The 25,000-nt window shown below is 42.2% G+C and overlaps 1 protein-coding gene across 1 annotated transcript; it reads right to left on the reverse strand.

Annotated features, from left to right (window-relative positions):
* Positions 1-1,750: 1,750 nt before the first annotated feature.
* ptp4a2b (protein tyrosine phosphatase 4A2b) lies at positions 1,751-24,849 on the reverse strand. The gene is made up of 6 exons (XM_041240773.1): positions 24,773-24,849; positions 11,383-12,105; positions 10,553-10,645; positions 5,162-5,292; positions 4,546-4,620; positions 1,751-3,361 (listed from the first exon to the last, which is right to left on the reverse strand). Exons 2-6 carry the CDS (start codon positions 11,476-11,478, stop codon positions 3,250-3,252), a joined length of 507 nt encoding a protein of 168 aa, XP_041096707.1. The 5' UTR covers positions 11,479-12,105; positions 24,773-24,849; the 3' UTR covers positions 1,751-3,249.
* Between the last annotated feature and the right edge of the window lie 151 nt (positions 24,850-25,000).

Genomic DNA, 25,000 nt, shown 5'->3' on the forward strand with positions numbered 1-25,000 from the left:
CAAAGAGCGCAGGGACTCCAGGAGCAGAGCTGGCTGTTTCCATCGCAATTCTGTTCATGGTTTAAGAGAAACAGGGATACTGAGTTTGTGCATTAGGTATGCACGTTGTAAAATTAACAAAACACCACACGAACAATGTATGGATTGCTGATTTGGAATTATCTTTTGCCACGCCTTTCCCCGTCCCTGCCACACAGCCCTGAGCAGAGACTGGCGCTTGGGCGCAACAGTGCACCACAGGGCTAAGGCAGGTGGACCGAGCTCAGTATTGGGATTTGTCTTGAAAGAGAGCCCATGGGAAGGAGGTAGGAGCTAGCAATGCAAAAGCAGAATCAGGAGGTCAGAGAGAAAGTACGTTCCAGCGATTAATAAAACACTTACAGTACACCCAACTACATTAATAAAAAAACGCTCATTCTTTCTGCTACCTGTTTTGTAAACCCCTCCAAATATAATGCTCAACAGACCTAGAATGCAACACATATTTAAAATGGATCAACTGTACCACTTTAGACAAATTAAAAAAAGCTTAGTAAATATTCGTATCCCCCTCCGAGTCCATTTTGTCAGACTACTTGTAATCTTTTTTTTTGGCCACGGTTAGTGGTTGTTAGTATTTTGTGACCACCTGCCCCTTTGTTATGTACAACAGCTCAGCCTTAATCACACAAGCTTATGATAACACATGATTGCAGCGGGCACTTTGAGAGGCTTACTGGTACAGAAGAGAAATCGAGAGAAAGAGAGCTGGCATTTCTCTGGTAAAGAAACAGAATTAGATTCCCTCCCCCCCCTCCCCCCCCGGCACATTTGGTGCTGAGGTGTTTGTATGAGAATGTGTGTGTGGTATTTATATTATTTTGCAGTCTTAACTGGTTACCTTAATTGCTGCATACACAAATCAAAAACACTTCCACTTAGGATACGTTTGGGGGCATATCCCGACTGGCTGACACAGTAACTACTACAGTGAAGTACATACTGACATTTCTGCGCATATGTTACGATTGGTTTCATAGACCCTGAGATTAGCACTGATCTTAAACTACCATAACTTAAATAACACAAGGTAGTCCAAAACTAGTGTTAAAATCGGGGTAGAAGAAAAACCGTTAGTCAAGGATTTGGTCAGGAGTACATCATACGTTATCTTATAGATCTGGCCAATTATATTTAACAGAACGATGACAACATTGTGAAGCTGGCCAAACACTTTGACTAACGTTAATTATATTACCACTTTTGCCTTGTGGGCACAATGCTAGAAGCAGGAGAATGCCCTCCCCTCTCCTTTCCTTTGGTTTCACATTGCTGTCAAAACATCACATGGACACACACAACCACGCTATGGATGTGCATGTCTGGTACAAAAGAACCAAAGTTTAACCAACCATACAGCCTTACAATGACAAAGCGATAGGAGCATGTACAGTACTAGAACGACACACGGGACCAGTACCCTGGCACGCTTACTGGAACACAACTGCAACGTTGTTTTATTTGTACTATTGGAAAACATTTCTTCTTTTGAAAATGCAGCTTAAAAAAAAGCCACAAGCACATCCCCTCACCATCAACCAGCGGCTAAAAGATCAGACAAAACGTACGTTTCCAACACCTTTTAACCTTTCTTTAAATACATTGATCCTTTAAGAATTTATCAACGATTCTCAAAAACATATGCTATAGAAGTTTAATACAGATTTACTTTTGTGTGTGTATTATTATATATTATATATATAGAGGGGGGATCTATCTGGCAGTAGAGAAAGTCTCTCCACTGTGCATGTTGCAACGTACAAACGACTGCTCTGGAACCAAAACGTTATCCTGAAATAAAATGTTAAACATCTCTGTAACCCAGTCAGGTGACTGGAAGCCTGCCTGTACCCATTTGAACCACATTGGCTGATCTCCTTCCAGTCTGAAAAGGTAGCTGTTCAGAGGACGGTAGGTAATAGCTTTCAAAGGACCTTTGCTGCTATTGCGACTTTTGTTGAGTATTTCCAAATCAGTACAGATAAATAAAAAACTATATTACTAAACAAGAGCGAGGAGGGAATCTGTTCTGTAGATAAGACACTGCACTGAACAACATGGCTAGCTAACTGGCACATCTACCCACCCCCACCCCAACATTGCACATTGCATGGGGGCCCCCAAATACATTACTGCATTGAAGGAAATCCTTTTGGAAGCTTTTATTTTTGTGCAAAAATCATGACTTTATTTAAATTACGTTAAAGTACGGTCTTGCTTACTTCAAAATACAAACCACCGAGATTTGCACAGACTAAATCTGGACTGCCAACCCCACCAATCAACCACTCCCCAACCCAAACACAGAAGTGTAGTGCTGTACCATTACCCCTGATTTCAGACCAGCCACACTGTACATTCCCCTTTGATACAATCTGACCAGATCAACCAGAATACAAAAAAAGGACAATGTGATCCTACACAATTAAGAGGTTATCCCACCCACCCAGTTTGGTTTTTTACAAAAAAAAAAAAAAAAAAAAAAAAACATTGTGATTAAGGCTGCCACCTTTAAAACATGTAAGCATCTCTATTTAGTTTAATTTCACAATCTTGAAACGAACATTGACCAGCTGACTGTCTGCTTAATTTACCTCCCGTTTGCTTTAATATTGTGTCCATTATTAGACACCCTAGCCTTGTTTTGTGCAAAGATACTGCCAAATTAATACTGCAAGACTGCGGACTGTAAAGATCTACATTGCCTTGCTTGGACTTCATCATGTAGGAATTACTTACTCCTCCATCACAGTTTTATTGACAGTTTAGTTTCTTGTTTGCTGGTGTAGGTTTAACTCCCAGAATTGTCAGCATTAAAGTATGACAGTAAAAAGGCAGTTATGTGCTTAACATTGAACTGAAATTAGCCATATACCTGTTCCAGATTATCTATCTCACCAGAGAAGCTCCTGTGCAAATAATTCTTTAAGCTGTGAAGTTTTAGCTCCACTTGTATTTTTCACTAGAGCGTATTAAGTACCGTTACTGCCCCTAATTCATTGTTTGTAAGTATCGTTTTGCTTGAAAAGGCCCCGCTCAGCGTTTAAAAGTTTCCGTTCACTTTACTGCAGGTGGTTTAAACGTGGCAGCCTTACTCATGATTAAAACACTCCTCCATTTTGGCTCGGTTCGATGTTGACATTCCCAGGCGACAGCACGGTCCGAAAGACCAAGATTTGTATTCGTTTTCCTTTTATCGTTTTCCTCGCCCTACTGCAGGCAGCAGTTGTGGTTATTGGCATCTTTGAATCGTAGGCGCATCTTGGGTCGGTATTTCTCGAGGTAAAGCAACTGTTTGGAGTTGAAAGCGCCACGTCTCTTTCTGGAAGACAAAAAAACAAAACAAAAAGTTACGATTTATATTATCCACAGAGCAGTGACAGTACAAGCAATTGAGTCTTCATCACCATCCAAACACTGAACACCTAATGCGACTGCCTGCAAAGACACCCAGTGGCAATCGTACTGAACTGCGAAGTGGCTAGTTTTGTGAGGACTAGGTTGAGATCACCAAAACTTATTTTCACTGGAGACCCAGACTCCAGCCTGGTTCCAGTGAAAAAGCACTACCCCTGTGACAGGATACTCCCCCGCCCTCTGCATAGGATGTTTTGTATTAATTTGTATCTGTATTATTATTTAAATGAGGCACGAGCAAAGTACCGTCCATCATGGTTTAGTTTTTGTTCAGTACATCTCGTAAGAATGCGTGACTCCGCTAGTAATCATTTAATTAGCTGACAGTCACGCAGATTTATTAAACTCCTGCAGACTATGTCCGAGGGGTTAATAAGATCATTAATGGCCAGTTAATCCCACGGCTATAATATAAAAGCCCTGCAGCTTTGGCTGCATGGAGAGAGTGTGTTAGGAGGCGGAACGAGGGTCGGGAGATAAGCAAAGCAAAGTTAATTTAATTAGCAACTGCGAAGCCTGCTGGTTATTCATGTCCCACACTGTGTGGCCACTGTCTTCCGGGTCTGACGTCACCACCAGCCATCCTGGTCACAGCCACCTTGAACCCTTTTATTATCATTACAACTAAAAAAGTTTTACCTGGTATAACATATGCAAAGGGATTCTCCCCTAATCTGTGGAATCCACAGTGTATTACTGATACAATCTCATCCTTCATTGCGTCTTACCCAAGTTTTGCCTGCAATGATATCTGACGTGTCAGGAACTAATTGAACCATGATCGTATCATGTTGTGCCAACTTTTGCAAGAGATTCTGTGCAATTCATTTACATCTTTGCAACAGCGTTCCCAGGAGAAACAGATCATTCCAAGAAATACACTCAACGGCAAGCCAATAGTAACCCAGAAGAAAGAACATGCAATGTAGGCTTCATTTATATCATAATTTAACAAGGCAATGCATTCTAATTTTATGACTTGCAATTTACAACTATGTTCTGCAATACTGGCTACAGTCAATTCTATTAGTTCGGCCCGTAACTCCATAAAAGGAGTTCCCCCTTATCTTGGGGTCACAAATAACTTACTGTCGTATAAACTGGACTGCGTCCTCATACTTCATTCCACATTCTATTAAGGCGAGGGCCACCAGAACAGGCGCTCTGCAAGGAAGGCACACAGAGAGTAGGTTTAGGCATACATTCCACAACATGAACGTTAACCATTAACCGCGTACAACAGATTGCTAATCACCTAGATTCCTAGAATCACTTCTAATCAGACAGTCAGAGACAGACAAACAGACAGCAGTTAATTTGCCCCGGAAGCAGAGAGCACTTCACTAATATACAGTCATGCAATCAAACTTGGTCAGACTTGAAAATAAAAAACTCAAATCCGCTCCACCCCCGAGCAAAGCGGGTTGGTTTTCCCTTTTGACTACACAGGGATTTAGGTAGCTTTTCAGGCCCTTCCCAATGTTATATCTGGATCTGAGTTGCACTATAATTTCTCTCTAGAGCTACAAAGGAATAAAAACCCTATCCTTTACTTCCCTTGGTCACTCTATAATTCTTTAATGGCCTCGGTCACTGCAATACAGCACATCCAACGGTGATGTTGTGTGAGCCGGTGCACAGGCGTATGAGCAACATAACAGCATGCTCTACACTAGACATCCGAGGATGCATCAGAATGACCTACCGGCCCAGTCCGGCAACACAATGCACCGCCACGCAGCACCCCGGCTCCTCTCGAAACTTGTTCTTCAAGAGGTTCAGCCAATCGTCAACTATCTGATTTGGGGGAGGTGCTCCATCATCGAAGGGCCAGTCCTATTGGGTGAAAAAATATTGGTTTACCTGGGCAGTAAATACAAACGTCAATCAAAAAACTAAACTACAAAGATAGGAGTCTTCTTGTAAAAACGTGCCCAAGCGCTCTGAAGATATGACGATACCTTGAATACGAGAACCAATGGCAAGGAAATTACAATATCGTGCTTTCAATCACAATGGAGTAGACAGGAAGGAGCTGTAAATCCATCAGTAAACTAGGGAGGGGTACACTGTTCCAGGATCAGTATCCCAAACATGCGGTGTCGTGGTCATCTGTGCCACCCATGGGATTTCAATTCCAATGTTGCCCTTCTTGTATCCTGTGCACTAATCAACACAGAATATTTTATACACCCGGTCAAAAAAAGGCTGGGTGTTTAAGGGTTAAGAAACAGCGTATGGAATTTCACAACCTGTATCTCAACCACAGTACCACATATCATCATAAACATGCTGATGGAGCTGGAATTTCCGTATGGGAGGGAAAAAAAAAAAAAAAAGGCTTGTAATTTGCAAAAATACAACCCACTATGTAAACCCTTCTCTTAGGACTTACTACCACCAAGCAAACGATGACAGACACTGAGGCAGTGTCTGGGTGAAAGGATCTGGTTTTATAGATCTCTCGAACACACTAAACAAACAAAAGCAAAAACAAACCAAACCCTTGCTGATAAAATCGGGTGTGGGGTCCGTAGGGAGGGTGGACAGGTGGAGATCTCCCCTAATTTGTTCCCCTCGTCACTTGAAACCAAACACCTGGAGGAAACAGACTCATTTGCATGTTGAAAAGATCCCTCCCGGGCTACGGGTTTCCTGCCCTTTGTCAGTAAGCTTGTTTTGTTATTGGACAACAATTCTATTAGAAGGAGGTCACACATGCAATCACGAAAGGCGACAGCACATTTAACAGCAGCATGCAGTTTTGGTGTCTGCTTTCATAAAGCAGGAATAAAAACACTGGCATTTACAGAGATACAAAAACAGGCTCTTCTGCAGCAAAAACATGAAAATGAGTGAAAATAACATCTCTGATGCCTGTCCTTTGGCTGGCCCGATACTGGGAGAGTGACAGAGTAGCAATTATGTAGGGTTTAATTGCTCTACTTAAACTAGTGACTCTTGGTATCATGTTTATAAAATGAACAAAGAAAATGTAGCCATTGTGGGATTAGATCTTCAATTCCATCAATTACCTATTGATACTGTTTTTTTAATTTAAAAGTGGCACTCGTATTAAACAGTATTACAGGGGCATGCTACATGTTCTGTTGCACTATAAAAACATGCCTACACAGACACAAGAGAATGCTACCAGCAGAGGAAGCACTGGCTCTCTGCTCAATACCACAGGGGCAGCCTGGAACTTTTTTACGCTCTCCCTCTTATCTGTCTCTGTGGCTGTGTTTGCCAACTCTGTTGGTTTCAACAGGTTCTGTCAGAGTCTCAGGTGCCCCAGGAATCACTTCTTCATACCAGCCAGCTTTGTCACACATTGCTTTCACCACAAAGAAATGCCGCTGGGCTTGAACAAACACACTGCGGTGTACAGTCTTTCTTTTCTATTCCTTTTCAGTATTCTCTCGATTGCAAGATAAGGTATCAGCATGGGCAGAGCCTGCAGCAGGGCTGTCCTTTGAACACCCTGTACGCGATGAGCTTCCTTAAGCACGTGTTACACTTTATAAACATAAACGCATCTAGTTTTAATTCAGTGCTCCTGAATAGTGCAGGACTGGCCACCATTTGCTCACTGTACTGGTTTGAACAAACTAGCAGCTACTTTGCACATCAAAAACTATTATCCACCACTAAAAAGTAAACCCTGTCAGACATGCAAAGGATTTTAAAAGTCATACAGTCAAATTGTTCTAGGGAATGCCCGTACCAAGTTGACACAACTGAACAGCAGTTCACAAGACTAACATAATATTATACGCCTTCGTTATATACCCAAACGTGCGTTTCATAAACTGAGAAAAGCACAGAAACAGTAGTCCGAGAGCAGTTGACTATTCCCTGCACCAAAGCGCAACGTGACATCTTCAAGGAGGAGCGATTGTCAGAGACGGTATGTTAATGCAGGGAGGAATCTGTTTCAATTCACAGCAAGCAGACGAAGTAAAAAGCAAGACGCTGAGCTCAAATTGACAGCAGCAACTCTAGAGTCAGAAACACACAACACTTAACCGTTTCCAGCAGTGACAGGAAAAAAGATATGGAGAAACTGCCTCAGGAACAACATCGCACTTATTAATGAAATAAAAACCTAGTTCACACACACACACACACACCAGTAAAGTCAAACTAAACACTGCAACATCATAACTGCTCATGGATACGCACATTAGAACCGTAACCTTCATAAACCTGGCTATGCTACACAAGAGAAATTGGAAGACAAAAAGGGAGCAGATCAAGCATAAGAAACTGCTGAGAGTGTAAATATTAAATATTGCACTGGGGTGACAGTAAGAGAGGTGGTATTACAGGTATGAAAAAAAAAACATTGAATCCCTCTTCATATTATATGGCAGTAAGATGACACCCACGCTGCAAATGTCCACTTCTACCACAACATTCACACCTCACATGAAGCAAAAAAAAAAAAAAAAAAAAAAAAAAAACACCCCCATGCAGGGCAAGATGCCCGAGTTGATTAAAACGGCTGTTGCACAGAACTGTTCTAAATTAACAGCAATCGCAGGAGGCAAGCTATTTCCAGCCTCTATAAAACATGTCCTATATTTGAGCAGCGGCCCGACACACCAATCCAGGTACTTTGCTCCTCATGCAGTGCACCCTGGCACACACAAACAGCCAGTCCTATATATAGCCAGGACAGCTGCTGAAACAACAATGCACCAGGCTGTGGGAATCTGCTTTCCACAGTCCGACAGGCACCACATTACTGTCTTTGCGACCGATGGGCACAGGGCACAGCTCCCTGGGAGATGTCTTGCTGTACTGGAGCACAATTTGCAGAACCAGTTCATCAGACAAATCAAATCTTTTCAGGTGACAAAGCAAAGACTCAGAATAGAAAATAATTTTTAAAAAAATCAAGGAAGGTTGAACGGTCTGTGTTGCACCGAGCACGGGTTCATTTTATCCTGTTGGATAATCTATCAATAGATGTATGTGTTTCTGCAAACAATAAGCAAGTCTTGGATATGACATCTTACAAGTTTCTATGTCCTTGGGGAATTTTCTATGATGTTTTGAGGGACTCTTACACCTCCAACAAATGAATGACACTGTAAAAACCATTACCTCCATAGGCACTTCACAAAACAGTCAAAATGCATCCATTAGAGATGCATTGCTGTATTTAATACTTACTGCATTATTAGACATGATTAGCAAGCATTTAGTCCATCAGAAGAAACTGTACTAAACATCATCCATCCATCATTGCAATCTGGATACATCTGGAGCCGACTGAAGCATGTAGTGCTGCAAGAAAAGTCTGTTGGCTTTGACTAGCCAGCCAAGACAGAGGTTAACAGCTAGCTATTGAAGGGAAGCGTGCAACTGCCAGGTCCTGCAGTGCAGTATTAAGTGGCTTTGAGAGGACGGGTTAAGGGGATGTTGATTTGAGGAATTAAACCCACAAGTTCCTATATAAAGAACACAGACTCTGAAAACAAACTGTTTACAGTAAAGGAAGATTCAAAATTGCTATTATAGCCACTAGAACAGTATCCAGGCACTTCTAGTGCTATAATGTTCCTGAAAAATCTTACTATTGTAAATATCAGCTTACTTCAATAAGAACCTTGTTCCTCTTCACTGGAAATGTGACACTTAATTCCTGCAAGTTTCTGTAGTGTACAGTGCTTTGCACTCATTCTATTATAGGGTTACAACTGTAGAAACATAAGCTTTACCATACCATCTAGTTCTGATGAAAGTGCAAACATTTGTTTATGTATATTTGCATTGATAATAGGAATCATTTCACATACACACTGCACACTGATGAACCTTATAAGGTCACCAGCTGTCTGCCGCTTCAGTACAAAATTGCATTTTTACCTACACTCTACTACCCATGTTTGCCAAGAACAAAGTTGTAATGCAAATCACGCCCGTGTCTGTCTACCCTGGATACAAATGTTTTACCCTTTTTGGTTCTCACTCAGCACAGCTGAATCAGACTGGTTTTGTTTTGCAGGGATTTGGTGATATCAAAACGTTTCAGGTGTAAAAAACAAAAACACATCAACGTGTAACGTTTATATTTATGAACACACGTCTACATCATACCCTGTCTAAAAAGCATTGCATTTTAGAACAAGCATGATAAAAAGGGACTTGACACTAGACTACAGCCCTGCAAAGAGAGAGATGCAGACTGGGAGACGAGCCATAAGTTCATACGCAGGGAACCAGACAGACAGATATGCATCCCTGCTCTTGGCACAGCTGCCCCAGTGCTGGATATCAATCTGCCTGTGACAGTCTGCTCAGAGAGGCTGAGCTGCGTCACACTGCTTGCTACAGGAGTCGCGGGGATTAGAGGACAGGAGATGGGAAAATCATTGCACAACAAGACACAAATCCCACACCAATCTACCAGCCTTATCGGATTCTTTTAAGGAGAGTCACAATGAAACCAGATAGAGAGAGACATTAAAAAAAATAAAAGCTACTAAATTTCACAAGCTATTGGAAAACAGCAGCAAAATTGTTACAGAAGAACATAAAAATGTTGAATAATCCATCAGTGAAATGTCCAGTTTTAGCAAGAGAGAATTTGGAATAGGTTATTAGTACACAGTATTTGTGTAAAGGTTCCACCTAAAGGTCAAGATCTAACACAGAGCTCAGACACTTTCTATCTCGAACAGTTTCCAAGACAGCAGGCAGACAGAGTTGCGGCATCTTTTTTACAGCTGTGACCAGGTCAGTGTTACCAGATGGGTTACTAAGTTACAACACTGTTTTTGAAAGACGCACATATAAAATGCTAGGGGTAACAGCTCATTCATTAAACCAATACACGAAAAGACTGTGGCTTATTTTTGGAAGCAGAGGGTTGTTGTTTAAACTTCCTCCTTCACAACAACAGAGCAAAGGGTTTAAAAATCCCTTGCACAATCAGGAGGGCTTTGTCATCTCCAAACAATCCCTCTAAAACAAGGACAGAGGTGAAAGGGACGGGAGCAAGATACAGAAATAGGGCCACGATCTGCTGTGCATGCAAGTCAACAGGCATGATCTGCTGTGCATGCAAGTCAACAGGGCTACTTACCACCACCTGGATCCCTTCCTTCTCCACCGGTGCTGTGTCATAGGTGGAATCGCACACTCTGACCAGTGTTGTGACTCCATATTTCTTTAGTTCCTGCGAAACACACAAACAAAACAAATAATAAAAATCAAAGGCAGTCGCAACACTAAATTCCTATGCTTGATCACACAGAAATACTACAAAGGAAATGATCTGAACACCTAGATCACATGCAAGTCACCTTCGTTAACAACCTGTAGGTTGTCTCCAAGTAGACACAAAAGCTGTTTGTGAACCAAGTGCTCCTTTGAGCTTGGCCTATCCCCATAGCAACAAAGTATGGGAGCAACATACTCCACTGCCAGGGACAAACATCACAGGTTTCAGCAACATGAAAAAGGGGGTCACAGTAAAGGACATCCACGTGCATGAACAAACGTACATGACGTACGACATACTGAAAACCAGGGGAAACACCAACAGCTTTCACACCATGTGGACCAGCTAGTTGTAGCAAAATGTCCATGCAAGACTTAAAATAGCGTGCAAAGCCAAACAATTGACTAAGCAAGGCGGACACCAGATGATACCTAAACAACGTGCGCCACGTCTCAGGTTTCGTGGCTACAAGGCAATTAAAAGTCATTAGTCTCTGTTGAACATCCCAGGTGAAATGAATAAAGGGAGTGACAGCAGTATCATTTTACATACAGCTGGACAAAATGAGGAAACTGCATGGAAATTACTTTGCATTTGTAACTGATAGTTATTCCATGTTCTGAGACACTCGCTCAGAGACACAAGCAAAATCAATCAATCAATCAGCAGATAGAACTGCTGGCACCGCTTACCTCAGTGAACTTGTTGAGGGTTGCATTGGTTGGGTTGTGCGTTATTAAAAACCTCATGCTTTCGTACGTAATCTCAACAGGGGCAGGACGGTTCATATTGGCAAGCAAAGAGTCCAAAAAAAGGGTTTAAAAAATATTAAACTATAATACAAATAAAATAAAAATTGTTTTATTAATTAAAAAAAAAACACAAGTAGCAGGGAGAGTCGTAGGGTTGACAAATCCCTAACTTTGGCTCAGATGTCAGCTAGGAATAATTCTGTGGCTTCGAGATATTTCGTACACGCAGATCTGACGATACAAAATAAAACTAATTAAAATAAATGGCAACGGCAAAAACGTGTAGGGGAGGGTTCGCTAATTCCACTGAGCCCCTTTCCAGGGAGGGGAAAAAAAAAAAACCTACTATCCTTCAGTCATCCAATCAGAGATCCAGGGAATGTTTACCCCATTCAGGAAGTGTAAATAATAGAAGAGGGGGGGGTGAGGGGGGTGCCCAGAACAGCAAGTCTGTAGAAGCGCGGAAATATTTCCCAGTCGCGGTAGCGTTTCAGTCTCAGTGTTCGCCCTGGTGTCTGTCTAGGGAGGTTTCCGGCTGGCGTGGTCTTGCCGTGGGGGGCCGTCGGTTCACTTGTCTGCAAAGGCGAGGTGCTGAGCCTGGCAGAAATCCCCACTGACGCTCAAAAACGCCATAAATGTGCGACCCAAATCAACACAGAAACACTGCGGGAGAAGGAGAGAAAGTAGACAGGATGTCATTCATACACTTCTGCATTTTTTACAATTCAGCAAGATACAATACTACAAATACTTATATTTTTCACTTAACATTTCCATTTGCAACCTTATTATTATTATTATTATATTAATTTGCCTTCTTATGGAACTCCCTGCCTTGATTGACACCGATATCGTTTTATTTCACAGTTATGCATTTTATTCATTCACTTCTTTTCCTGGATTGGTGCCCCTGGATTAAAAGCTCATCTTCACATCTGACACTTTTCAGTGTTCACTGCCACACCCCAGTGTAGTGAAACAGCCCATGCTACGTACAGCTACCACAGAACCAGTGTGATCACAGCTTTACTTCACTTGGCGCAGCTGCGTTCCCCTTTGCCGAGAAGTCATGCAAATTTCCGCTCAAGTTAGTTTTGCAATTACAACCTCAGCACAGACATTCTGCAAGTGTTGCACTTAAATTAACCACACACACACACATTCACACACTCAAGAGACACACATGAAAACACGCTGCGCATGTACAGGAACAGGCAGGTGCACTCTCCAAGTCTACAGCACACTGATCCTCACCTGCTGCCCCGACCTGTTTAATTAAACCTGGTTCGAGGTCCCAAAGGACTTTCGTCATGCTCAAAGCTCCGTTTCCAACCAGGTCCTGTTTTTAAAAGCTGATCTGCATCATTTGTTTACATGCCAAGAAGCAGAGACCAGAAACTCTTAAAACTCCCCTGAAACTGGTTCACAAACTGGCATTACAGTCAGCATCCAATACATTAATGACCCCCCCTCCCATTCCCTCTGTGTTACTGTATAATGCTGCATACTGTTAGCAATGACAAATATCATAAATATAGACTAGAGAGGACATCAAGTAAGACAGTCTTACATTCAAGATGAACCAACTCCCCCCCTCCCAGTAAGGGAAAGAGTGCACCAGAATACAGAGAGAGCCGTGGAGCAAAAAACATGACATATAGTCGGAGCGACGGGTTCTGCACTACATACAGTAACTTGGGATGGGAATTTCACATAGTTCCCTATTTAAATACACAGGGTCCAAAATGTCTATGTATTTGATTATGGGAACTCTAGTCCCTGCTCTTAGTCTTTCTTCGTACTTTCCTTAGGCACACATTTATCAAATTCATACAGAACTCAATGAAACTTGTACCAGGGGCAGTTAAGCAGCAAGGTCCCAGCACGTAGCTCTTCCAATTATAGCATAATACTGCGCAGTACAAGAGAAAATGCATTCCAGCATTACAATAGTTTAACATTGCTACCAATTACAACCAGCCACGAAGTGCTGATCTCAGATGAACCCAAGTCAAGCCATTTTGCTTATTCAATTAGCTGTAAATAATTCAATACAAGGATCATACGTGGTTGTACTTTTAATGGTCAGTGCAAATGTTGACGTTACTCCATTCACAAAGTCAACAGTAGATGTTTAGCACTGAACTGCAGTCCAGATTTAAAAAAAAAGAACGCCTTTCCAACACTTGTATTTTCTTATTAGTCACTGTGTTGTCCTGCTTAGCATTTACTTCATCATAACCGTTAATTACCGTTCTAATTGCAAAGCTGCCCTATGCTATATACGTTTTATTTTATTTCGGTTTGCACATTTCAAGTTCGCCGGTCCCATGCTCCCGGAAGCTGTTTCACAACTGCCTAGCAACTGCTCTTCAGTCATTAGAGGGGAGCTCAAGCAAGGATCTGTTAACATTAGCTAAAAACAAGGCAGCCAAACTGGGAACAGTTTCAAACAGAATGCATTTGGTGTAGAATGTTGCCGTCACAAGCATTGCATAATTAATTCTCCTTCCGTTTAATATGCAAATGACAATGACTTTTAAAACCAACACTACAAGCATCAGCATTTAAAAAAAAAAAGATGTGTTTGCTTTTACTAGTAGCTAATATAGAAGGCTTTTTTCCTGTTCTCGAATACATAATATGCTACTCGAACTGCTTTTTTTTATTTTCATGTAATCCTGTATTCAACGACACTGACCCACCCCTAACAGTAACTAATGAGTAGCTGGTAGCTCAAACAGATCTCTTTACAGCTGCCTACTTTTTAACCTGGGGGGGGGGGGGCACTGTTTAACTGTGAATTTTTCCAATGCATGAATAAGTCTGGCTTGGTGAATTATCTGCAACAAATCGTATCTTAGGCGATAAAGCGTTTCCACACTCTTGCAACGACAGCTGAAGTATTGCTAGCGGAAGCACATGCCGAGCCGTGGCTGTAAACCCCATCGTATATCTTGGGCTTAGCCAGCAGCATGTAGAGGCTACCCTTTGCAAGCCACCTTGGCATCTGCTGCATACTGTAGTTTCTGAACACTGCCTATTTACTGTAGAAGCAAACGGGTGTGTTTCAGAGCGTCCTCCATTAGTGACCCCAGAGTTTAACACAGCGCTGCACGGTTCCCTCTAGGATCTCACACTGTGTGTGCGTGTGTGTAACGGCATATTACATCATTCAAAACTTGCAGCAGCAGAAAATACAAAATTGTCTTTGATTATTTTTTGTTCTAATAGCTGTCGATAAACTGGTTCTGGGAAGAACACAACCTGGTCAGGGTGTAACACTGCATTTAAATACGTGTACAGTAAAATGTCGCCCGTGATTAAACAAGTTTTGTTTTTTAAATGGTTAGTGATGCATGACGCATGCAAAAAGTTGGCTGACGCAATACTGACTCAAATGCTATGAATTCACTGCTCCTTTACCCCGCGGTCATGCATTGCACTGTAGTCCCTACCCACCAAAAATATTCACACAACATTGGTTACTAAACATCAGTTAAAACTTAATTTGGTAACTGTCATGAGTTTAAAACAGGGATACAAAAGATGTGCAAACACGAACTACACAGAATCATTCAGTAGCAACAATGTTCCACTTTTAAGCTACAGCCTCTGAAAATTAAGCAACATGTTCCTGGAATTTAAGATACAGAACGTTCTGACACTTTCCTCTCCCGCAACACTTCAACCGTGGGACTGTGCTGTCACTGCGCTTAACAGGGATGCTGCCGTCTTTCTTGGGAAAGCTGGGTGTGTGTGTGTACAGTGCATTTAGTTACGTAATTCTTAAACCAGGTAAAGGAATTGAAAGAAAGGAAACCTACTTTAAAATCGTTTAAACTCGACTGAACAGATTTTAGTTTTTCCAGGGACCAAAAAAAACACAAAAACAAATCCCTATAAAAAAAACAGTTAAGTCTTGTTCCCGAGTGCCTCATCAAGAGGTAAGAAACCTGTGGATTAGCAACTCAGTTAAAAACAGCACCATTAATCACGAAGCCGACGCAAACCTAGCACAAGAGTGGAGGTAGACAACAGAACATTTCCAAAATACACTTAGCGGCCAGAGATCCCAGGAGCTTACCAGCTTTGCCTCTACTGCAAGAGGAGCGGATAAACACACACGGAACTACTGGATGGCACACATTATCTTTCATGGACACCGTTTACTTTTATCCCAGACAACGGACCGATGCAATTTTCTATCAAATAACTACCACATAGCCCAATTAGGAAATATATTAATTTAAAATGACAAGTCATCATGCAATACAACTGAATATTCCAAGCACAGGCAAGAATGCAAGGTTTTACTAGCTGCAAGAATTGAATTAGCCACACTTCAGATAAAATCTCCCAATTTAGACAGCACAAGCCAGGCAAAATCAATCTTACTTGAAGCAGTGATGCACTGCTTCTTTAAATAAGCCAACGCAAACTGTGGAGGGAGCAAGTTAGTTAAGGGACTATAGAGAAGTTTCAGGAAACTGCGCTCAACGAAAATGTGAGATTGCAGGGCAATAAACCAAAAAAAGCTTTCACATTCTCTTTAAGTCAACACTTGACAACATGTCAGGTTAATAGTGGATTATAAAAGGCAGTCAAACAGTACCGTAAATCTACTGCGAGTTCCTCAATCTGGAGGTTACCTTTCATCAGTGCTAATCTGAGATAATACAGCCTGATTCCTCAGAGTGACAGAGCATGGTGCTCTGTGTCAAGGACAGTTTGATACAGTCCCCGAGTTCTGAGAAGGTATTTCATGTCTCTGCTTCCTACAGGTACCGTAGAGTCCACACAGATCTAACTATTCCCATACCTTTTAAAACTGTACAGGTCAGTTACCATCACACCAGCCCGGACTACAAAACAGGGGGGGGGGGGGGGGGGGGGGAGCAGCATATTGGAACGAAAAGCTTCCTGTTTAAAAAGAGCCCGAACGATTCCAGTCAAATCATCAGAAAACGGTTTAAATCACACAGCATTAAAAAAAATAAATAAAAAAATGACATTAAAAGGCAGCTGAAGACTTCAAGGCGCAGATATTGGTTATTCTCCCTGGCCTTTACAGTCAGTTCACATGGACGGCAGCAGCTGAACATTTCTGTCTACAGAGAAACCTGCCCCAGGAAAGGTTACAGGGATCGGCTTTCGAATCAGTGAGTGGGGGACCTGCTAATTTGGTATGAGCCCATGGAATTAGGTGCCAGTCTCTGGAGCTTGCTTGCCACTCAGGAACCCGACATGCTGCCTCCTGGAAGCACTGCCTGCCTCGGCTGTCAGGTTCTGGGGTTTGCACGCACACACCTGTCAGCTCTCCTCACGAGTGGCACTCTCCAGAGGAAAGTGCTAGCTAGCAAGCAAATAACTAGGAATATCTGGGATGCATGTTGTTTCTTTTAAACTGCTTATGAGAGGTGCTACTGTAGATGGGGAAACTCCAGCTATTTAGGTAGTACTAATGTGCTCAGCAGAGAGCATGCTGCAGGACTCTCTTGGGCAGCATGGCCATCCCAATCACTGGACTTCCTTTAAAAGGGTGTCCTGTGCAGATGCGGTTTTGTAAAGAAAAGGCTGAACTCTCCTCTTTTCAAAGCTCACATGGAGATCCCCCGTCTGGGTGCAACTCTGGTTAGCCATGCAAGATCAGGTTCTCCTGGCTCCTAGCCCTAAACCCTAACCCTGCATTGCATTCTGTCCAGCTTAGAGAGTGACGGTTACTTTTTTTAAAATGTATTTATTAGCTTTCTGTCAAAGGAATCAATGTGCTTTATTGCTGAAGATACACTGAATTCCAGGAGTAAAACTAAAATAGACTGAGGTATGGCTATGGAAACTCACAGTACAAAACCAAAGGATCAAAATAACCAGCTGTGCTAACTACATCAAATAAAAAGTGGAACTGAATTCTGAAAGGGATCAGCAGAAACCTGCAGTGAAATTGCAAACTGTATGTGAATCTGTGTATTCTTGCTTATCTTCACGAGTGCTGAGCCTTAATCCGATTAAATTTACTCACTGGTCTATGGTACCACGTGATCGCTGGGGTACCTTCTTGCTGCCTTCCTGCCAGAACCTCACGTCAAACATTTCCCAGGAACTTTCTACAAACACAGCTGAGCGACAGCGAGCTGCAGCACTTTGGGTTTCGATGGTTTCAGAGTTAGCAATCAGGAAACCAATCACTGTTGGGGTTAACGAATAGCAAGCATGCTGTGTGTGAGGAGTAGGGGGGCTTGCAACTGTGTCACTCCACACTCCAGACCTACAGCCACGGCACCCAGAGATTTACTGCAACTGCTAAGAGATCACAGTACACAATATAAGTTTTATACTGTAGTTATCAGTCCCTGGTCCCTTCTAAAATCTAGGGTTAAAGTTTCAGGAGTAACCCATCACACCAGATTTTTATCCCATTCTATATACATTTTTTTGTGCTGTTTAATTTCATTATTTAAAAAGGTGGCCAGTCTTCTTTAATCTTGCAGGTTGATTTCAATATATTTGTTCTGTAGCAGAAACTCTGCACAGGGGCAGGCTTCACTGGAGCCTTCTTGGGACTGCATGGAGAAGGCACTGGTGTTAACGGACGCCAGTCCATGCTCTGCACAGTACAAAACAGCACAGGGACGCCACCAGCACCTCCAGTCAGAACACATCACAGCACAGACCTGTCATGTTCAACAGCTTTTATTTTTGAACCCATAACCTATTTTGACACAGCAGGCAACAGCAATAAAACATCAGTGTTCTTGACATCTACAGCATGACTGTGCTGCATGCATAGAACAGTGGTCCTCACCCTCAGCCCATTCCAATTAAACCTGCTTTAACCCAAACATTAGGTCTTTGGAATTGCTAAAACTGAATGCTAACGTTCGACGAAATAATTAAGTCCTGCAGGCTGTCCACTTCTGAAATGAAGGGCATGGCATGAACACTGTCCTGGACTAGAATGAACTGAACCAGCAAGTGGCGTACCAAAGCACTCGAGGTACTGTAGTGCAGGAGCAGGACACAAGAGGTACTGGAAATACAAGGAGTACAGAGGCACAGAGCTTAAAAACAACTGGTTTACAGTATACTGCATGAGGAAGCAGCACACTAAAAGAACAGAGTCCTGCGATTCTTCTGTGAAAGTGTGACACTTAAACTAGACAGGAAGTGCTTTAAACAGCAAAGTGATAAACCTGTTTGCAGGTTAGGAATAAGGACTGAAGTCCAGAGGCCAGCATGAAGGGGGTGATTAATTCCTACAAAGTGGAAGAGGGGGAGGTGCCAAACACACACTGGAATGAGGAAGTTATACTGTTCACCTGGCTATAGAGGACACTCACTCCCACCCTCTCACATCACTCTTAATCCTACAATGAGATCGGTATGGGACATTTTGGCTCTTGATTTCTTAAAAAAAAGAAACAAAAAAAGGGATTCTGATTCAGTACAAGTAAAGAATTTGTGCCTCAGGCAAGTACTGTTTGTAGTACAGGTGTGCTACCCAGTTCAGAGCTTTCACACGCAATCTTTTGCAGCCAAAAATAAAATTCTGTGTGCAGTACTAATTGCCTGCAGCTTTTCATTATCCGGCCCAAAGAAATTCATAAAACACAATGTAATGCAACAGAAGGAACTGCAACTTGGATCACCTGAAGTCACTTTCAATATGCAATGAGCAGATCACAGTAAATGCAGCGTGTGAAATCATTCTTTGTAGCATTGCAGGATAGCCAATATTTCCATATTAGATGGGCTTATAAATTCTGCTTCTTCCTGCTAACATGCAAAGCTTGATGCAAATTAAGACTGGCAGTGAATGTTGTCCAAACGGGCCATTCTGGTCCAAATAAGACTCAAAAGACACAGTAAATACAAACAGAGAGCACTCCAGCAAATAACTAGTCCTATTAAAGAAGTCACGGTACAACTAGCCAACAGGTGTCTGGCAGACAGACTCAAACTACAAACACAACAGGGATATCTAAAAGCAGTTGCAGCAGCTCTGGCATCTGGTAGCCAATAGGTAAGGGATTGGTGAAGATTACAAACCAGATTATCTTGAGGAATGGGGTGACTCAACAGACAGCAAAAGGGTGTTTCATATTTTAGCTTGCTGTTTAATTGTCTGAGAAATTCATTACAACTGAGTGGTTGATGCGGAGGAAGTAAGACTGAAAAAATCCTTTGAACTTGTTAGCAGAGTTCATCTTGCAGCCAAGCGGTAGGTAACATTAGAGACTGTAGCTGGGTATTTTCTTACCCAGCTTGGAAACCTTCACGCAGCAAACAACTGTAAGCAAGGCATGTCCTGAGATCATCTCCTGTAAAACGAACCGCGCGCGACAATTCACCCTTTAAAAAGTAGGGGGTTCCAGGGCTATCCCCATCAGTCAGCAAGGTACGTCTTCAAATCCTTACTTGAAACTATCCCCCGTGCATGAAAACACCCCCAACTGCAAACACACACAGTAGTATTTTGGTTGTGTGTGCAACAGCCACGGGCACACAGGAAACGAGCATGTCCCTAAAAGACTTGAGCACGAGAAGCAAACAGCATTAACGAGACAAGCTCAAACCTGTCTTTTGGGTCAAGCTAATTCATATTTACAGTCTTCCACTGCCACTGTAGTTCAGTCTACAGATAAAGGTGTTTTGAAAAGACCCGTTTCTCTTACGGCTGGCAATACATTTGCAGAATAATATCCCACCTATCCTGATGTAGATAATCATGCATGTGAATGAAGACAAGCAATTGAAGTCACGTGATGACTTAAAATCCACTTTGTGAGGTGTGAGGTGCAAAAAACAAAAAAAACTAACAAAAAAACACTGGAGTTGCGAGGAGAAAAAAACAACACTGCAAAACTCCATGCCCAAAATACTGAATACTCAGATAGCTTTCACTTTACAGTTTCTGTTTATTTGGACTGGGTGAAGGTCAAGTTCAGAAACAGAAAGAGGACATGAAAACTGTACCCCAAGAACCCTGTTTACTGACTCTGCGATCTCTAAGCCACTTTGGATTTTTAAATGACTAAATAACATTGTAATGTTTACAGTAATCAGGAGTGTCGAACACACTTCAAACGAGGCACAAACTTAGATCCCAGCCCAAATCCACCCAGCAAGGCGGAGCTCGGCCCAGCTCACTATGCAACGCTATGCAACATCCACATGCAATACTGAATGCTTCAAAAAGGGAAAAACCGTTCATTTGGGCTTAAGCAAAAAAAAAGCTAATGACATTACACTGTAGGATTCTGGTGACTTTCCATTGACAATTAGAATCACATTTTCAAATTGTTTTTACCAGTCACCAACAAAACAACACTGTCCTATGGATGAAATCAAAACTGCCCATCTCTTCAAATTAAAAAAAATGCAAGAATTTACATCATTTAAGTGATAAAAACACAAGGCATTTCTCTCTGGTGCTGGATTTGACCATGCGAGCGATACCTATTCGAAACACCCCTAATTAAAAAATTACTGCGGCATTTCCAAATGAAACATTCGGAAGCTGCGGACCATGAAGCGAGCAGTGCCAAGCGAGAGAGGGAATGGAAAGACCCAGCTGGAATAAACGGCGTCCCTTTCAGACAGGACAGGCTTGGAAGTGTGCATGGGAACGAGTCACGCTGCCAGCTCTAACCGCGGTGTCACCTGTCTGATACAGCCCCGGATTAGTGACCTCATCCACATGGGCTAAACACACCAGGGACAAACCCAAGGTGACTGCTCTCTGCCCACGCGCTTGTCTAGGACTCCATGTGTTTTATTATACAACTCTGAAATAAACACGCTAAATAAATAAATAAATAAAAAGGGTGAGAATTTCAGTTCCTATTAACTTTATGAATGCATAATGCCGACATGAAGTGGAGAATGACTCAGGACAGAGGGAAGGATACACTTCCTTACACAGATTGGTGAGCATTACAAAATATAGCCATCAATAGCAAACCAGGTGTCAGATGCAGTTATAAAAGATAGTCTGTAAAACGTGCAAGAACGTGGAATAACTTCTCTTAACACAGTCTACGTGTAAGAGCATCCAATAACCTCTACCCCATCTGTCTTACTGACTCAAAAGGCAAGACATGTTTGGTTGCTAGAGCTGCAAGCCAAAAATAGATTTGTTCTGACCTTTAAGGTATCCAAGGCCAGATTCCTGCAGGCTTTAAAACCGTCGATACTGCAGATATGCAGCATATTTAATCTTTAAAAGATATTACAGCATGCTCATAATCAAATCAAAACTACGTCACTTTTTAATAACTGACAAATGGGCTAGCGAATGCTTTGTCTCAGCAGGCTAGCCAATTGCAGTAGTAGCTGACACCCACCAAGACAGGGGACTCGATTAAAGCTGGCTTAACCTCGTCTCATGCACGGTGGTCTGTGATGGTACATCAGAAGGCACTGGGTTCACGCTGCGACAAGGTCTTGTGAGGAACCCCAAACAGCAGCCGCCTTTCAATTTTTAATAAAACATCTTTTGAGTTGCCAGGCATGATATGAAGAACATGTGATAGAGGGGTGACTGCACATGGTCTCCCACAGAGCAGAGCGTTACAGAGGAACTACCTCTACCGTACCTAATAACAAAACCCTTCAGCCTGTATGTTAAAACATATCTTGTTCTTTATTTGGTCATAAAAAAAGTATCAAAACCTAAAAAAAGTATCAAATTAAATACTTTATTCTTTAAAAAATATTTTTAAAAAGGAATAAAACCAAAAGAAAGGATTGTATTACGATTAAAATCGTCCAGATTACAAATACATTTGTCATCTGCTTCTTCTCAGGTCATAAACAGTCAAAAACAGGTTACTGGTAATTACTGGGGAGCTAGTGGATCTGCTGGTTGATAAGATACAGTATGGTTGTTGGGGAGGGCTGGACATTAATAAAACTAGTCTTGAAAACAGGCAGCAGACAAATCATTTGGCTTATTAAATGTAACAGCATTTCGTACAGAACCACAAGATCATTCCCCCGATAAGAATTTAGCCAGCACATTCTAACCATTACATAAAATACAAAACACAGTGCAAATATACAGCTACACATGGGACAACCTAAACGGCTAAGTTTTAGATCACGTGAACTAAGCCATCGCATTTAAATAGGATTTATGGAATACAACAGGCAAGGATAATGCATGAACTACCATGAACTGTAACAGCTGTATTCTGGAAGGTCTAGTGTGCAGCAGAGCTAGCTGTACATTGTGACACGATGCCACCGTTCACATCTAGCAGTCTGGTCACAACTCATACATATGCTTGCTGTATTACTCAGCTGGCTTCTAAGAAAGAAAAAGGTGGTGACGTGAACTCAATTCACCGGATTACAATATACACCATGCAGCCTCCTCCCTCCAAACCCTTACTGAATTAATGCACACATTTTTAGAAACACCTGTATTTCTGGCAGGGACGTCCTCAAAAAAACCAGCAGGAACCAGCTGCCCAAGCACTGTTGTACTTGACAGTGATCACTGAAACTCCTGTGCACAGTAAAGTCGAGTGCGCAATGGTTTCCTTAACCTTGTTTGACACTGTATTGAAGTTGTTTGTGTTGGAAAATAAAACGTTTATATAAAACAGCTTGTGGGTTAAAGATGTTGTGGGCTGGTCTATTGTGTACCACCAAAGCTGCAGAGCACAGAACACCTTGTGAAACTTTCAGTGTACTGTACACCTTGTTCAGGGACTCCCCCCCCCCCCGCCTCATAGTCCACTGCTAACACAGCACCAAGAGAATTATAAAAATTACCCCATATTACCACATTCTAGTCTGGTTTCTCTAAATAACATTGCACTCTATTTAAACCTGCAACACCACCACCTTGTCTACATTGCAAAACTGCATTGCATTTCCAAACCTATTAAGTGAACTGTCAATTCCAGAAAATAAACATGTATTTTTTTTTGGTCTAAGAGACGCATTCCACTGATTCGGGTGGAAATGTTTAGATGCAACTGACTTTTTGGTTATTTTTTTTGAGTGCAGTTTGCCCCTCGAGCAGATGTTAGTAGCCTCTGCTAAAAGACATGTTTGTTTTGCTTGCTAGTGGAGGCATTTTCAGATACGCAACTAAATGTTTATAGGCTTCAGAGACCAGAATCAGGGACACAGCTATACTACAAGGATGGAAATAAGACTCCTATTGCATAGTAGTTACTCCCATTCCAGGTTTTAATGCAAGCCCCAGTGTATAGTTACCAAGCTCAAGTGTGTCAAACTCACAGTAAAACCAGGAATGGATCAAACTGCTATGCAATGGGATAGCATCCGTGTAGTAGAGTCATGTCCCTGATTTTGAATCTGATAGATTACAAGCTTAAGGGAATACACATTTAGTTGCAGATCTAAAAATGCTGCAGCTAGCAACGAGCTCCTAGTGCTAGTTCCTGTGTAAAATGGGTCAGCTCTGGCTGTGCAGAGGCACCCAGCAGGCCTGCTGTAGCGAGGGAGGCCTTGCTGCACGCTGCCTGACACCACCGGCTTCGTGCATTGCAACACAAGGGCAAGTACACGGGATGGGCCCGGTGACCGGCTGGCTACACCGCTCCCGCCTGCAAATACTACGACTGTGAATACACAAAACTACAACTACAGCTGCAGCATCTAGCTCAACCGAGACGCCAGCCACAATGTCGCCTTGCACGGCTTGCCTGGCCCCCGGGGTCGGTTTCACAACGCCCGCCTTGTGCATTTAATGGGAACCCGCGCTGCAATATAACAATTCCGACTTCACCGAATCGCGACGGATCGCCAGCTGATATGACTATTGAAATATAACAGACGACGTTCTGTTCAGGGTACAGCACGCTGAACAAGGGTGCTTTCCTTCTGTCGAAAACCGCCCATTTTCAACATATGCCGATACCCAACCACTGATAAACGCGTCTGTTATTACAATACAGCCTATATCAAATAAACGAAGCGCTTTACAGTACAATTCACAACATCTAAATGTCAGTATGTTGCTCGTTTCTTTACAATAATAAACAATTAAACAAATCTAACGACTAGGATTTGAACACAAAAATGTACCGATAAACTGAAACCACACGCACTTGGTCCCGATTCTGTAAAAACCGTAGCATTACTGTAAAGACACGCATACAGAAATGCACGCCGCACACGACGGCTTCCTTGCGTTAATACATGTGTTTCTTTCTAGAAGTCCTACAAACGAGCGTGGTAATATGCTTTGTGTCTCCAATTCAATAATCGCAACCCACACGAAACGTGCTTACTGCTGTCTGTAAGGAAATTGCCGAATAAAAAAAAAATAAACACCCAAATTCGAACTCACTTTAGTAACAAAAGAGGCAATCGAACAGCGACAGAAAAACGTGGCGTTTTCAAGCTTTCCTATCCCATTTTACAACAAAAAAGAAAGCGAATGTAGCTGTAATAAAACACACTTCGTTTAAAAGGCGATTTGAAGTAAATCCAACAGCGTTCGTAGTAAAGCAGCAGAATCACTAACTGCACACAATGGCTGCCGCCTCCTCACAGGAGCCAGCTCGGCACTCCGCGT

The sequence above is a fragment of the Polyodon spathula genome, unplaced genomic scaffold, assembly GCF_017654505.1.
Source record: "Polyodon spathula isolate WHYD16114869_AA unplaced genomic scaffold, ASM1765450v1 scaffolds_679, whole genome shotgun sequence".
Lineage (NCBI taxonomy): Eukaryota > Metazoa > Chordata > Actinopteri > Acipenseriformes > Polyodontidae > Polyodon > Polyodon spathula.

Coding starts and splice junctions, on each gene's coding strand:
- ptp4a2b (XM_041240773.1), bottom strand. CDS start 11,478: ATGAACCGTCCTGCCCCTGTTGAGATTACGTACGAAAGCATGAGGTTT. Junction 4,621..5,161: donor TGTGTTGCCGGACTGGGCCG/GTAGGTCATTCT, acceptor CCTTCCTTGCAG/AGCGCCTGTTCTGGTGGCCC. Junction 3,362..4,545: donor GCAGTCCAGTTTATACGACA/GTAAGTTATTTG, acceptor TTTGTCTTCCAG/AAAGAGACGTGGCGCTTTCA.